General features: G+C 43.0%; 1 protein-coding gene across 4 annotated transcripts in view; it reads right to left on the bottom strand.

Moving 5' to 3' along the window:
• The window catches only part of si:zfos-2326c3.2 (mitogen-activated protein kinase kinase kinase kinase 4), a 349,204-nt gene that overhangs the window by 28,352 nt on the left and 307,372 nt on the right, over positions 1-13,480 (bottom strand). For all 4 annotated transcript variants that reach the window (XM_063061134.1, XM_063061135.1, XM_063061138.1 and 1 more), the window contains one exon: positions 1,170-1,329. In XM_063061134.1, the coding sequence (XP_062917204.1) occupies positions 1,170-1,329 (160 nt within the window). The remainder of the gene's footprint in view (positions 1-1,169; positions 1,330-13,480) is intronic.

Raw genomic sequence — 13,480 nt, forward strand, 5'->3', positions numbered from 1 at the left:
TGGGAGGAGGCAGTTTAAATTGCTTCAGCACACAGCAGATGGGCTGAAGGGCCTGTTTCTGTGCTGTAGTTTTCTATGATACTGTCTGATTACAGCTCGGGGCGTTACAGTGTTCAGCGTTCAATTCTGGCACTGGTCTGTAAGGAGTCTCTGTACTTCCTCCCCGTAGAATGCCTGGGTTTTCTCCCACTGTCCAAAGGTGTACCTGGGATAACTGGTCATTGTAAATGACCCCTCGATTAGATTAGGGTTAATCGGGTTTGTCGGCGGGTTGCTGGAGCGGTGTGGCTCAAGGGGCGGGAAGGGCCGACTGCACGCTGTATCACTGAGTAAATAAATAACCCGTACATTTTAGGAATGTGAGAGGAAATTGGAGCACCACAGGACACCCATGAGATCGAGGGTCAAATCTGCAAACTCCTTATGGGTCGCTGATGCTGTAATAGCATTATAAGTTCAATGACACCATGTGAACAATTGTCTACTAACCCAGTAGGTCTTTGGAATGTGGGAGGAAACTGGAGCACCCGGAGGAAACTGGAGCACCCAGAGGAAACACTCGCAGACACATAGAGAACGTACAAACTCCTTACAGACAGCAATGGAATTGCACCTGGATTGTTGGCCTTAACTGTTACACCGCTGTGTATCTAAATGGCTGATGATGTTTCATCCAGGAGTTGTAAACTGAAATGTCACTCCTGTTTATCTCACCATGGATGCTGCTCGACCTGTTGACTAACTCAGGAATTTTTTGCTTTCAACAGGCACAGGATTCTGTTCTTGCCTGCTTTGTCCATCATTAATCATATCGGAACTTCAGAGGAAAAGGGCGGGAAACTGAAGCAACCCCGGACAATTTCCAAATAACCAACTGCATTCAGTCATGCAAATTATATAAAACAAAAGAAACATGCGCTACTCTCGGTAACTTTGGTGAGTGAGGGGAAAAGGAGACAAGTTGCATACAGGGTCTCGGTCTGATGCTGTCTCCCAATTATCGTTCACGGGATAGAGAAAGCTGTTCACGGGACTTTAAAGTGCAGCTGACCTGGGGGAAAGAGTGCGACCCACTGAGTTGAGGACAAGTTGAACAACTTTGGGCAGAAACAGGAAGCGCGCTGGGAAAGGCCAGGAGGAAGAAAGCCGAGAACAGAAGGCAGACTTACCGATTGAGTTGGGCATCTCTCCCCACTGCATAACTATCTCTTTGGTGATCCGGCCGTACGTATTTACATAGACCCCTTCATCTTCGTAGCAAATCAGCAGCTCCATTCCGTTCGTGTTTGGAAGGATAATGATGGCGTGAGGCTGAATGCTCCCTTGAATCTGAATCGGAGGTTCACGTGAGAAAATTACTAAACGGCGAGAACATTAACTCCACAGCAAATGCAAACACACTGGGAGTACCACAACACTTTACGCACGAGACTGTTACAAGCATATTTATTACTTAGGATTTTTTTAACATATAAAAAAGTCTCATTTGCAGCAACAGCGTGGGAGAGAGAGCAAACCACTTTATTCTCTACTTGCCAGGCTGTGTGTATTCAAGCAGCCGGTGGAATCCCATTTCTCAGCAGCCACTATCCTCAGCATCAGGACAGGCATCCACAATCGGAGGGCAATTTTCATCCGCTGCCTTGTTATTCTCATGAGGGATGTGTAAGAAGAGCCAAAGGACAGTGCCTGAATCTCAGTCGGCGAGCTTGCAAACGGGACTGCAATACCCGACAGCAAGCCAGCTTAATAAAGGCTTCCTCGCCATCAGGTGATATCCAGAGCAAGATAGCCTACCGCTGGGGGTGTCCACGCCAGCAGCATGCCACATAACATCACGGCACCAAGGGGATGCTTTATTTTTGGAGCGTGTGAAGGATAAGAGCGCAGAATGAAAGCAAGGGCAGATGAACCGAATCACTGAGCTCCCGAGTTGCTGTCTCGCCCCGAAACGTTGACTGTTCATTTCCAGAGATGCTGCCTGACCTGCTGAGTTCTTCCAGCATTTAGTGTGTGCTGCCTTGGATTTCCAGTGTTACTGTCTGTGCCGCTGAACTAGGAGAAGGTTAACCCTTTCATTCCTCCAGTATAAGCAGCAGCGCAGAGTTTCTTCTCTACTTGTTTCTCTTGCACAATGTTAATATTACCACCTAGCAATTTCATTTACGAGCGGTGTTCAATGATTGCAGCGATGAACTGCAAGTCAATGATTGCAGTGTTAAAATCCTAGCGGGAAGAAGGTCTTTATTCTTTGGAACAGAAAAGATTGAGGGGAGATTTGATAGAGGTATACAAAATTATGAGAAGTATAGATGGGGCAAGTGCAAGTAGACTTTTTTCCATTGAGGATGGGTGGGACTACAACTAGAGGTCATAGGTTAAGCGTGAAAGGTGAAAAGTTTAAGGGAAACATGAGGGGAAACTTCTTCACTTAGAGGGTCCTGAGAGTGTGAAAGAGCTGCCAGCATGTGGCGCAAGCCAGCTCGATTTCAACGTTAAGAGAAGTTTGAATAGGTACATGGATGACAGGGGTATTGAGGGTGATGGTCCAGGTGCAGTTCGATGGGACTGGCAGTTTAACTGGTTCAGCATGGACTGGATGGGCCGAGGACCTGAATCTATGCTGTACTTGTCTATGACCGATGAAATTGCAATGTTAGCATTCATTTTGAAAAGAGAAAATAAAAGCAAAGGTGTACAGTAATGCTGAGGCTTTCCAAGGCATTTGTCAGACTGCATTTGGAATACTGTGAGCAGTTTTGGGTCTCATATCAAAGAAAGGATGTGCTAGCATTAGACAAGGTCCAGAAGAGGTTTACGAGAATGATCCCAGGAATGAAAAGGTTAATGTATGAGGAGTGTTTGATGGCTCTGAACCTGTACTTGAAAGAAGGAGGCTCTTATTGAAACCTATTGAATTATGAAAGACTTAGAGAGGGGATGCTTCCTACAATGGGAGTGTTTGGGACCAGTGGGCAAAGCCTCAGAATACAAGGTCCTCCCTTTAAAACACGGATGAGGAGGAAATTCTTTATTCAGAGGGTAGTGAATATGTGGAATTCATTGACACAGGAGGCTGTGCGAGCCGAGTCATTGGGTATATTTAAAGTGGAGGTTGATAGGTTCTTGATTAGTAAAGATGTCAAAGTTTACAGGGAGACAGTAGGAAAATGGATAATAAATCAGCAATGATGGAATGGTGGAGAAGACTTGATGGACTGAATGGCCTAATTCTGCTCCTATGCTTTAAGTTCTTAATGACCAACAGGGTCTCGCAATCATAAAAAATATGTTTAAAAAAAGGCAGTAACACTATTGGTTGATTCTGTAGAAGCCACTGTGATTGAACATGTCAGCATCTTACCTGGTCAAAGAGGATAGACAAGTGGGAAATATGCTTAATATTACAGCTAGATCATTCAATGCTAGATCAGAAAGAACAGGTCAAATGGTAGTGTAGTTGTTAGCGTATGGTTATTGGAGATCCAGCAACCTGGGTTCAATTCTGCCACTGTCTGTGAGGAGTTTGTACATTCTTCCTGTAACCACATGGGTCTCCTCCAGATGCCCTGGTTTCCTCCCACATTCTAAAGATGTACCAGTTAGCAGGTTTAAATGGTCACATGGGAGTAATAGCACAGCATGGGATTGTTGGGCCAGAAGGGCCTGTTATCATGCTGTTCGCTAAATAAAATAAAAAAAAATGAAAACTGTTGATAAAGGAATAAAGGTTAGTATCAAATTTTCTTTCCCAAAACACTAGAACATTGGTTAATTGGAGCTTTTAAGGTTGGGATCAATAAAGCTTCATGCAGGGACAAAGTTATAAATATCTTGCAAAATAAATAAATTTAATCAATCAAATAATTTTGACACAAAGTTGTGTTAGGGGAGATGTGATGGGCCATGCACTTGTAACACTGAAAGTGACCAAATGACCTGCTTTTGGGACACCAGGCAGAGCTTCCCATCACTTCTTTGATTTATTGCCAGGGAATCTTTTGTCTCCAGTTAAAGGACCAACTGGGAAATCAGATTAATACTTCAACTGACAACGAGATGCTGATTAATTCAAGACAGAGATAGGTTTTTCTTAAACAAGATCATTAGAACTCAAAAGGAGAGAAATCACATGCAACTGAAGATTTTTGTCCAGCATAGATATTCATTAGAACATAGAACACAGCACAGTACAGGCCCTTCAGCCACAAGATTGTGCTGATCTTTTAACCCACTCCAAGATCAATCTAACCCTTCCCTCAATTTTTCAAACATCCATGTGCCTATCTAATAGTCTCTTAAATGTCCTAATGTATCTAACTCTGCCACCACCTCTTGCAGTGTGTTCTATATACTCACACCTCTGTGTAAAAAAATCCTATCTCTGACAACCCCCTATATTTTACCAATCATCCTTAAAATTATGGTCCCTTGTCGTAACCATTTCCATCCTGGGAAAAAATGGCTTCTGCTGCCCACTCGATCTATGCCTCTTACCATCTTATACACCTCTATCATCTTAAAGTTATGCTCTCTCACGTTATTTTATTATTGGATTGGCAGATATAATGTTTATGAAGTTTGATTTGTTCACCAAATGTTATTGGTGTGAAGTCATGCCAGGAACTGCTCTTGACCCTGGGTTGAAAATGGTGGGGAAACTGTCCTTGCTGGGTCTCAACACATCCCTCTGCAACTGGATATTGGACTGTCTTAACAGTAAGGCCACAGTCAGTCCACAGCCACACATGACTGTGTCACAGGATCTAGCTTGTGGATGACACAACTGTGGCTGGTCTTACCAAGAATGATGACGAGATGGAGTATAGAGAGGAAATGGAGCGGCTGGTGGATTGGTATGAGAAGAACAACCTAAGCCTGAACATGGACAAGACAAAGGAAATCATTGTGGACTTCAGGAGGGTGCAGACGAACCAGCCCCTCTGTGAATACATGGCTCCTCTGTAGAAAGAGTCAAGTGCACCAACTTCCTAGGAGTTTACATCACAGATGACTTCACCTGGTCCATTAATATCACTTCCTGAGAGGATCATAGGAATCTCCCTATCATCCATCAGGGATATTTATCAGAAGTGCTGCAGATGCAGAGCCCCTAGTATTATTAAGGATCCCACCCATCCAACTAGCATCCTCTTTGACTTTCTACCATCAGGAAGGAGACTGCGATGCATAAAAACAAGAACAGACAGGGTGAGAACAGTTTCATCCCCCAGACAATTAGGTTTCTGAACTCCCTGCCACATCATACTCAAAGTGTCACTGGTTAATTTGTTCCATATCTTACAATATTTAATATTAATACACTTTAATTTGTTATTTATGTGTGATTCATCTGTAGATTTTATCCTTACCTTCATAAGTTATCGTGTGTTATGTGTACTACTGTGTTTTACACCCTGGTTCAGAAAAATATTGTCTTGTTTCTATATACAATATATACATTTACACAGTTAAATGACAATAAACTTGACTTGACTTCTGAGAGAGTTCCAGAGTGGATCCAAGTATTGGTTCATTGTGTGATGTGTGGTCCTTAATGATCAGAAAGTGTTTCACACTGTAAACTGTCCAACAATCTCTTTGACCACCTCCCATCAGGCAGGAGATATTGTAGCATTTGGGCAATGACTGGTAGGATGGGAAACAGCTTCATCCCCTAGACCGTGAGACTACCGAACTCAGGTTTTGTCACTTATGAAGCGCCAGTCATGTTGTACTGTTTATTTTTTAACTCCTGTTGTAAATGCACTTTATCATTTATTAATTTGTGTGTGGTAATATTACTTAATGTATTGTGTGTGAGTTATGTGTTCTGTGTTGTGCAACTTGGTCTGGAGGAACATTGTTTTGTTTCACGATATAGACGTATGTGGCTGAATGACAATAAACTTGAACTTGTAATGCTGAGAATAAATGTACACCTTGAATAGAAATAGATTGGGGAGTGATACGAAGAGACATTTGCTCTTGGAGCATTTCGAAGTTCAAAGTAAGTTTGAAAAAGAAACTTTCAAAATAAATTTATTATCAAACTAAGTCTATGTTTTTATATACTACTTTGAAATTCATTTTCTTACAGCCATTGACAGAACTGAAAATTCAATAAAGTTGAAATTGATAAACTGAGCCTGTTATATTTTGGTGAAACAATCAATTGGATTATGCCAGGACCAGGAGACGGAGTTACAGAGTCATACAGTCATAGACAGCACAGAATCAGGCCCTTCAGCCTATCTAGTTCATGCTGAACTATTCTGTCCAGTCGCATAGACTTGCACTTGGACCATAGCCTTCCCATCCATCTACTTATCTAAACTTCTCTTAAATGTTGAAATCGAAACAAAATCCACAACCTCCACAGGCAGTTTATCCAAACACTCACAACACCATCTGAGTGAAGAAGTTCCCCCTAAAGTTCCCTTGAAATATTTAGCCTTTCAAATACATCATCATCATGTTCCGTGTCTATATGACACAAGCGATCGTGATTGTTGTTGGGAAATTTTTCTGCAGAAGTATTTTCTACAGGCTGTTGGGGAGAATTTAAACTAGAGTTGCTGGGGGGGTGGGAACCAAACTGAAGAGATGGAAGACGGGGCTGTTGGCTCACAAATGGAGAAAGCTTGGAGACAGTGTGAGAGGGAGGATAGGCAGGTGATAGAGAAGGGATACACTCAGATCGATGGTTTGAGATGTGTCTATTTCAATGCATCATGAACAAAACGGATGAGCTCAGAGCGTGGATCAGTACTTGGAGCTATGATGTGGCCATTACAGAGACTTGGATGGCTCAGGGGCAGGAATGGTTACTTCGAGTGCCAGGCTTTAGATGTTTCAGATAGGACAGGGAGGGAGGCAAAGAGGTGGGGGCATGGCACTGTTAATCAGATATAGTGTCAGGGCTGCAGAAAAGGAGGAAGTCATGGAGGGATTGTCTACTGAGTCTCTGTGGGTGGAAGTTAGAAACAGGAAGGGGTTAATAACTCCACTGGGTGTTTTTATAGACCACCCAATAGTAACAGGAACATCGAGGAGCAGATAGGGAGACAGATTCTGGAGAGGTGTAATAATAACAGGGTTGTCATGGTGGGAGATTTTAACTTCCCAAATATTGATTGGCATCTCCCTAGAGCAAGGGGTTTAGAAGGGGTGGAGTTTGTTAGGCGTGTTCAGGAAGGTTCTCAGGGAAATGTATAGCAGAAATGTGGCAAATGTTCAGGGATATTTGCGTGGCGTTCTGCACAGGTACCTTCCAAAGAGACAGGGAAAGGATGGTAGGGTACAGGAACAGTGGTATACAAAGGCTGTTGAAAATCTGGTCAAGAAGAAAAGATAAGCTTGTGAAAGGTTCAAAAAACTAGGTAATGATAGAGATCTAGAAAATTATAAGCCTAGCAGGATGGAGCTTAGGAATGAAATTATGAGAGCCAGAAGGGGCCATGAGAAGGCCTTGTCAAGCAGGACTAAGGAAATCCCCAAGGCATTGTACAAGTATGTGAAGATCAAGAGGATAAGACGTGAGAGAATGGGACCATTCAAGTGTGACAGTGGAGAAGTGTGTATGGAACCAGATGGGATAGCAGAGATACTTAATGAATACTTTGCTTCAGTATTCACTACGGAAAAGGATCTTGGCAATTGTAGGGATGACTTGCGGAGGATTGAGAAGCCTGAGCATATAAACATTAAGAAAGAGGATGTGCTGGAGCTTTTGGAAAGCATCAAGTTGGATAAGTCTCTGGAACCGGGCATTGTGGGAGGCGAAGGCACAGACTGTTGATCCTCTGGCAATGATCTCTGCATCATCAATGGGAACGGGAGAGGTTCCAGAGGATTGGGGGGTTGCAGCTGTTGTTCCCTTATTCAAGAAAAGGAGTAGAGATAGCCCAGGAAATTATAGACCAGTGAGTCTTATTTCAGTGGTTGGTAAATTGATGGAAAAGATCCTGAGAGGCAGGATTTATGAACATTATGAGAGGCATAATATGATTAGGAATAGTCAGCATGGCTTTGTGAAAGGCACGTTGTGCCTTACGAGCCTGATGTAGTGTGTATGGATTTCAGCAAGGCATTTGATACGGTACTGCATGCAAGGCTTATTGAGAAAGTAAGGAGGCATGGGATCCAAGGGGACCTTGCTTTGTGGATCCAGAACTGGCTTGCTCACAGAAGGCAAAGAGTGGCCATATTCTACATGGAGGTCAGTGACCAGTGGTGTGCCTCAGGGATCTGTTCTAGGACCCCTTTGTTTTGTGATTTTTATAAATGACTTGGATGAGGAAGTGCAGGGATGGGTTAATAAATTTGCTGATGACACAAAGGTTGGGTGTGTTGTGGATTGTGTGGAGGGCTGTCAGAGGTTACAGCGGGACATCAATAGGATGCAAAACTGGGCTGAGAAGTGACAGATGGAGTTCAACCCAGATAAGTTTGAGGTGGTTCATTTTGGCAGGTCAAATATGATGGCAGAATATAGTATTAATGGTCAGACTCTTGGCAGTTTGGAGAATCGGGGGATCTTGGGGTCCAAGTCCATAGGACATTCAAAGCTGCTGTGCAGGTTGACTCTGTGGCTAAGAAGGCGTACGGTGCATTGGCCCTCTTCAACCATGGGATTGAGTTCAAGAGCCAAGAGGTAATGGTACAGCTATATAGCTCCCTGGTCAGACCCTACTTGGAGTACTGTGCTCAGTTCTGGTCACCTCACTACGGGAAGGATGTGGAAACTATAGAAAGGGCGCAGAGGAGATTTACAAGGATGTTGCCTGGATTGGAGAGCATGCCTTATGAGAATAGGTTGAGTGAACTTGGCCTTTTCTCCTTGGAGTGGCGGAGGATGAAGGGTGATCTGATAGAGGTGTATAAGATGATGAGAGGCATTGATTGTGTGAATAGTCAGAGGCTTTTTCCCAGGGCTGAAATGGCTAACATGAGAGGGCACAGTTTTAAGGTGCTTGGAAGTAAGTACAGAGGGGAGGTCTCTGGTAAGTTTTTTATGCAGAGAGTTTTATGAATGAAATGGGCTGCCGGCAATGGTGGTGGAGGCAGATACGATAGGGTCTTTTAAGAGACTCCTGGGTAGGTGCATGGAGCTTAGAAAAATAGAGGGCTATGGCTAACCCTAGGTAATTTCTAAAGTATGTACATGTTCGGCACAGCATTGTGGGCCAAAGGGCCTGTATTGTGCTGTAGGTTTTCTATGTTTCTATGTCTAGGTCTAAGTGGTTTGCCACTGCCTTCTTCTGGGCATTGTCTTGACAAGACGGGTGACTCCAGTTATTATCAATGCTCTTCAGAGGCTATCTGCCTGGCATCAGTGGTTGCATAACCAGGACTTGTGATATGCACTAGCTGCTACCATGGCTCACGTGTTCCTGATCAATGCAGTGGGGTAATCAGGTGCTACACCTTGCCCAAAGATGTGTCCTGCACATACAGATCGGCTATAATGCATTTAAAAGATGAGAAAGGCCTGAGATTCAGAGTAGCCAACTCTTGTTTTTATTTACTGGAAAACTAAAGGAAGATATGATAATGATAGCGTGGGAGCCAGAGAATTCCACAAGCTCTTTGTACAGATATGATGCACAATGAACACAGCCTTGGTTGCCACACATAGTTCTGTAACCATGTAAAAGCTTCACTTTAAACTTAATTATATGGCTGTAGGGGAATGAGTCAAATTTTCACCTCCTACAGTGTTCAGTGATAGGAAGTGCTAAACCAAGAATTTTGAAGAAGTCAATTTATGTACATTGCAAAATATTATCAGGATATTAGAATCTGTTAAAATATATTAGAAATACCATCAACTGTTACAGGGAATAGGGGATTTATAAAATAGTGACTCACTGCTGACAGTATTGCAACTCATAATCAGGTTTAATACCACTGATATATGTTGTGAAATTTGTTGTTTTGTGGCAGCAGTACATGATTAAAAACCATAAATTGCAATAAAAAATATTTAAAAATAAATTTTAAAAGAAGTGCAAAAGGAGTGGAAAAAAGGGAAAAATAGTGCATTGCTTAATGAACTTGTTTGATGATCTGTTTAACATTTTAGAACATAGAATATCAGAACAGAGTACAGACCCTTCAGCCCACAATGTTATGCCTAACTTTTAACCAACTCTAAGACCAATCTAACCCTTCCCTTCCACATAGCCCACCATTTTTCTATCATCAATATGCCTTTCTAAGAGTTTCTGATGTCCTGATGAATGGTTTCAGCCTGAAACGTCAACTGCTTGTTCCTTAAAGACAAGGAAATTGACACCCTGTTACTTGTAAAAACCTGAGCTATACCTCTTCCCACTCTGTTACTTGTAAAAATGCCATCACCTCCTCTCAGTTCCCCCACCTCCACCACATCTGCTCTCAGGATGAGGCTTTTCATTCCAGAACTAATGAGATGTCCTCCTCCTTCAAAGAAATGGGTTTTCCTTCCTCCACCATCAATGCTGCCCTTAAATGCATCGCTTTCATTTTGTGTACATCTGCCCTCACCCCATCCTCCTGCCATCCCACCAGGGATAGGGTTCTTCTTGTCCTCAGCTACCACCCCACTAGCCTCTGCGTCCAGAACATAATTCTCCATAACTTCTGCCATCTCCAACAGGATCCCACCACCAAGCACTTCTTTCCCTCGCCCCCACAATATTCTGCTTTCCATAGGTATCCCACCCTACTCAACTCTCTTGTCCACTTGTCCTTCCTCACTGATCTTCCTCCTGGTACTTATCCTTGTAAGCAGAACAAGTGCCACACCTGTCCCTACACCTCTTCCCTGACTACCGTTCAGGGTCTCAAACAGTCTTTTCTGATGAAGCAACACGTCACCTGTGAGTCTTTTGGGGTTATCTACTGAATCTGGTGCTCCTGGTGTGGCCTCCTGTATATCGGTGAGACCAGACATAGATTAAGAGACCACTGTGCCAACCTATGCATCATCCGCCAGTAAAAGTGGGATCTGCTGGTAGTTACCCATCTAGAAACCATAGAAACCATAGAAAAACTACAACACGGAAACAGGCCTTTTGGCCCTTCCTGGCTGTGCCGAACCATTTTCTGTCTAGACCCACTGACCTGCACACGGACCATAGCCCTCCATACACCTCCCATCCATGGTATCTGTCCAATTTATTCTTAAATGTTAAAAAAGAACCAGCATTTACCACCTCGTCTGGCAACTCATTCCATACTCCCACCACTCTCTGTGTGAAGAAGCCCCCCCCCCAATGTTCCTTTTACCCCCTTCACCCTTAACCCATGTCCTCTGTTTTTTAACTCCCCTTGCCTCAGTGGAAAAAGCCTGCTTGCATTCACTCTATCTATACCCATCATAATTTTATATACCTCTATCAAATCTCCCCTCATTCTTCTACGCTCCAGGGAATAAAGTCCTAACCTATTCAACCTTTCTCTGTAACTGAGTTTCTCAAGTTCCGGCAACATCCTTGTAAACCTTCTCTGCACTCTTTCAACCTTATTAATATCCTTCCTCTAACTTGGTGACCAAAACTGAACACAATACTCCAGATTCGGCCTCACCAATGCCTTATACAACCTCATTATAACATTCCAGATCTTATACTCAACACTCTGATTAATAAAGGCCAATGTACCAAAAGCTCTCTTTACGAACCTATCTACCTGTGACGCCACTTTTAGGGAATTTTGTGTCTGTATTCCCAGATCCCTCTATTCTACTGCACTCCTCAGTGCCTTACCATTTACCCTGTATGTTCTACCTTGGTTTGTCCTTCCAAGGTGCAATACCTCACACTTGTCTGTATTAAACTCCATCTGCCATTTTTCAGCCCATTATTCCAGCTGGTCCAAATCCCTCTGCAAGCTTTGAAAACCTTCCTTATTGTCCACTACACCCCCAATCTTTGTATCATCAGCAAATTTGCTGATCCAATTTACCACATTATCATCCAGATCATTGATATTGATGACAAATAACAATGGACCCAGCACTGATCACTGTGGCACACCACTAGTCACAGGCCTCCACTCTGAGAAGCAATCCTCTACCACCACTCTTTGGCTTCTTCCATTGAGCCAATGTCTAATGCAATTTACCACCTCTCCATGTATACCTAGCGACTGAATTTTCCTAACTAACCTCCCACGCGGGACCTTGTCAAAGGCCTTACTGAAGTCCATGTAGACAACATCCACTGCCTTCCCTTCATCCACTTTCCTGGTAACCTCCTCGAAAAACTCCAATAGATTGGTGAAACATGACCTACCATGCACAAAGCCATGTTGACTCTCCCTTACAAGTCCCTGTCTATCCAAATGCTTGTAGATTCTGTCTCTTAGTACTCCCTCCAATAACTTACCCACTACCGACGTCAAACTTACTGTCCTATAATTTCCCGGATTACTTTTCGATCCTTTTTTAAACAACGGAACAACATGAGCCATCCTCCAATCCTCCAGCACCTTACCCGTAGACACCGACATTTTAAATATATCTGCCAGGGCCCCTGCAATTTCAACACTAGTCTCCTTCAAGGTCTGAGGGAACACCCTGTCAGGTCCTGGGGATTTATCCACTTTAATTTGCCTCAAGATAGCAAGCACCTCCCCCTTTTCAATCTGTACAGTTTCCATGATCTCACTACTTGTTTCCCTTAATTCCACAGACTTCATGCCAGTTTCCTTAGTAAATATAGACGCAAAAAACCCATTTAAGATCTCCCCCATTTCTTTTGGTTCCGCACATAGCCGACCACTCTGATCTTCAAGAGGACCAATTTTATCCCTTACAATCCTTTTACTCTTAATATACCTGTAAAAGCTCTTTGGATTAACCTTCACTTTGACTGCCAAGGCAACCTCATGTCTTCTTTTAGCCCTCCTGATTTCCTTCTTAAGTATTTTCTTGCACTTTTTATACTCCTCAAGCACCTTATTTACTCTCTGTTTCCTATACATGTCATACAACTCTCTCTTCTTCTTTATCAGAGTTGCAATATCCCTTGAGAACCAAGGTTCCTTATTCCTATTCACTTTGCCTTTAATCCTGACAGGAACATACAAGCTCAGCACTCTCAAAATTTCTCCTTTGAAGTCTTCCCACTTACCGATCACATCCTTGCCAGAGAACAACCTATCCCAATCCACGCTTTTTAGATCCTTTCTCATTTCTTCAAATTTGGCCTTCTTCCAGTTTAGAACCTCAACCCTAGGACCAGATCTATCTTTACCCGTGATCAAGTTGAAACTAATGGTGTTATGATCACTGGAACCAAAGTGCTCCCCTACACACACTTCCGTCACTTGTCCTAACTTTTTTCCTAATAGGAGATCTAATATTTCATCCCCTCTAGTTGGTACCTCTACATATTGATTTAGAAAACTTTCCTGAACACATTTTACAAACTCTAACCCATCTAGACCCCGAACAGTATGGGAGTCCCAATCAATATGTGGAAAATTAAAA

Source organism: Mobula hypostoma, chromosome 10 (assembly GCF_963921235.1).
Source record: "Mobula hypostoma chromosome 10, sMobHyp1.1, whole genome shotgun sequence".
NCBI lineage: Eukaryota > Metazoa > Chordata > Chondrichthyes > Myliobatiformes > Myliobatidae > Mobula > Mobula hypostoma.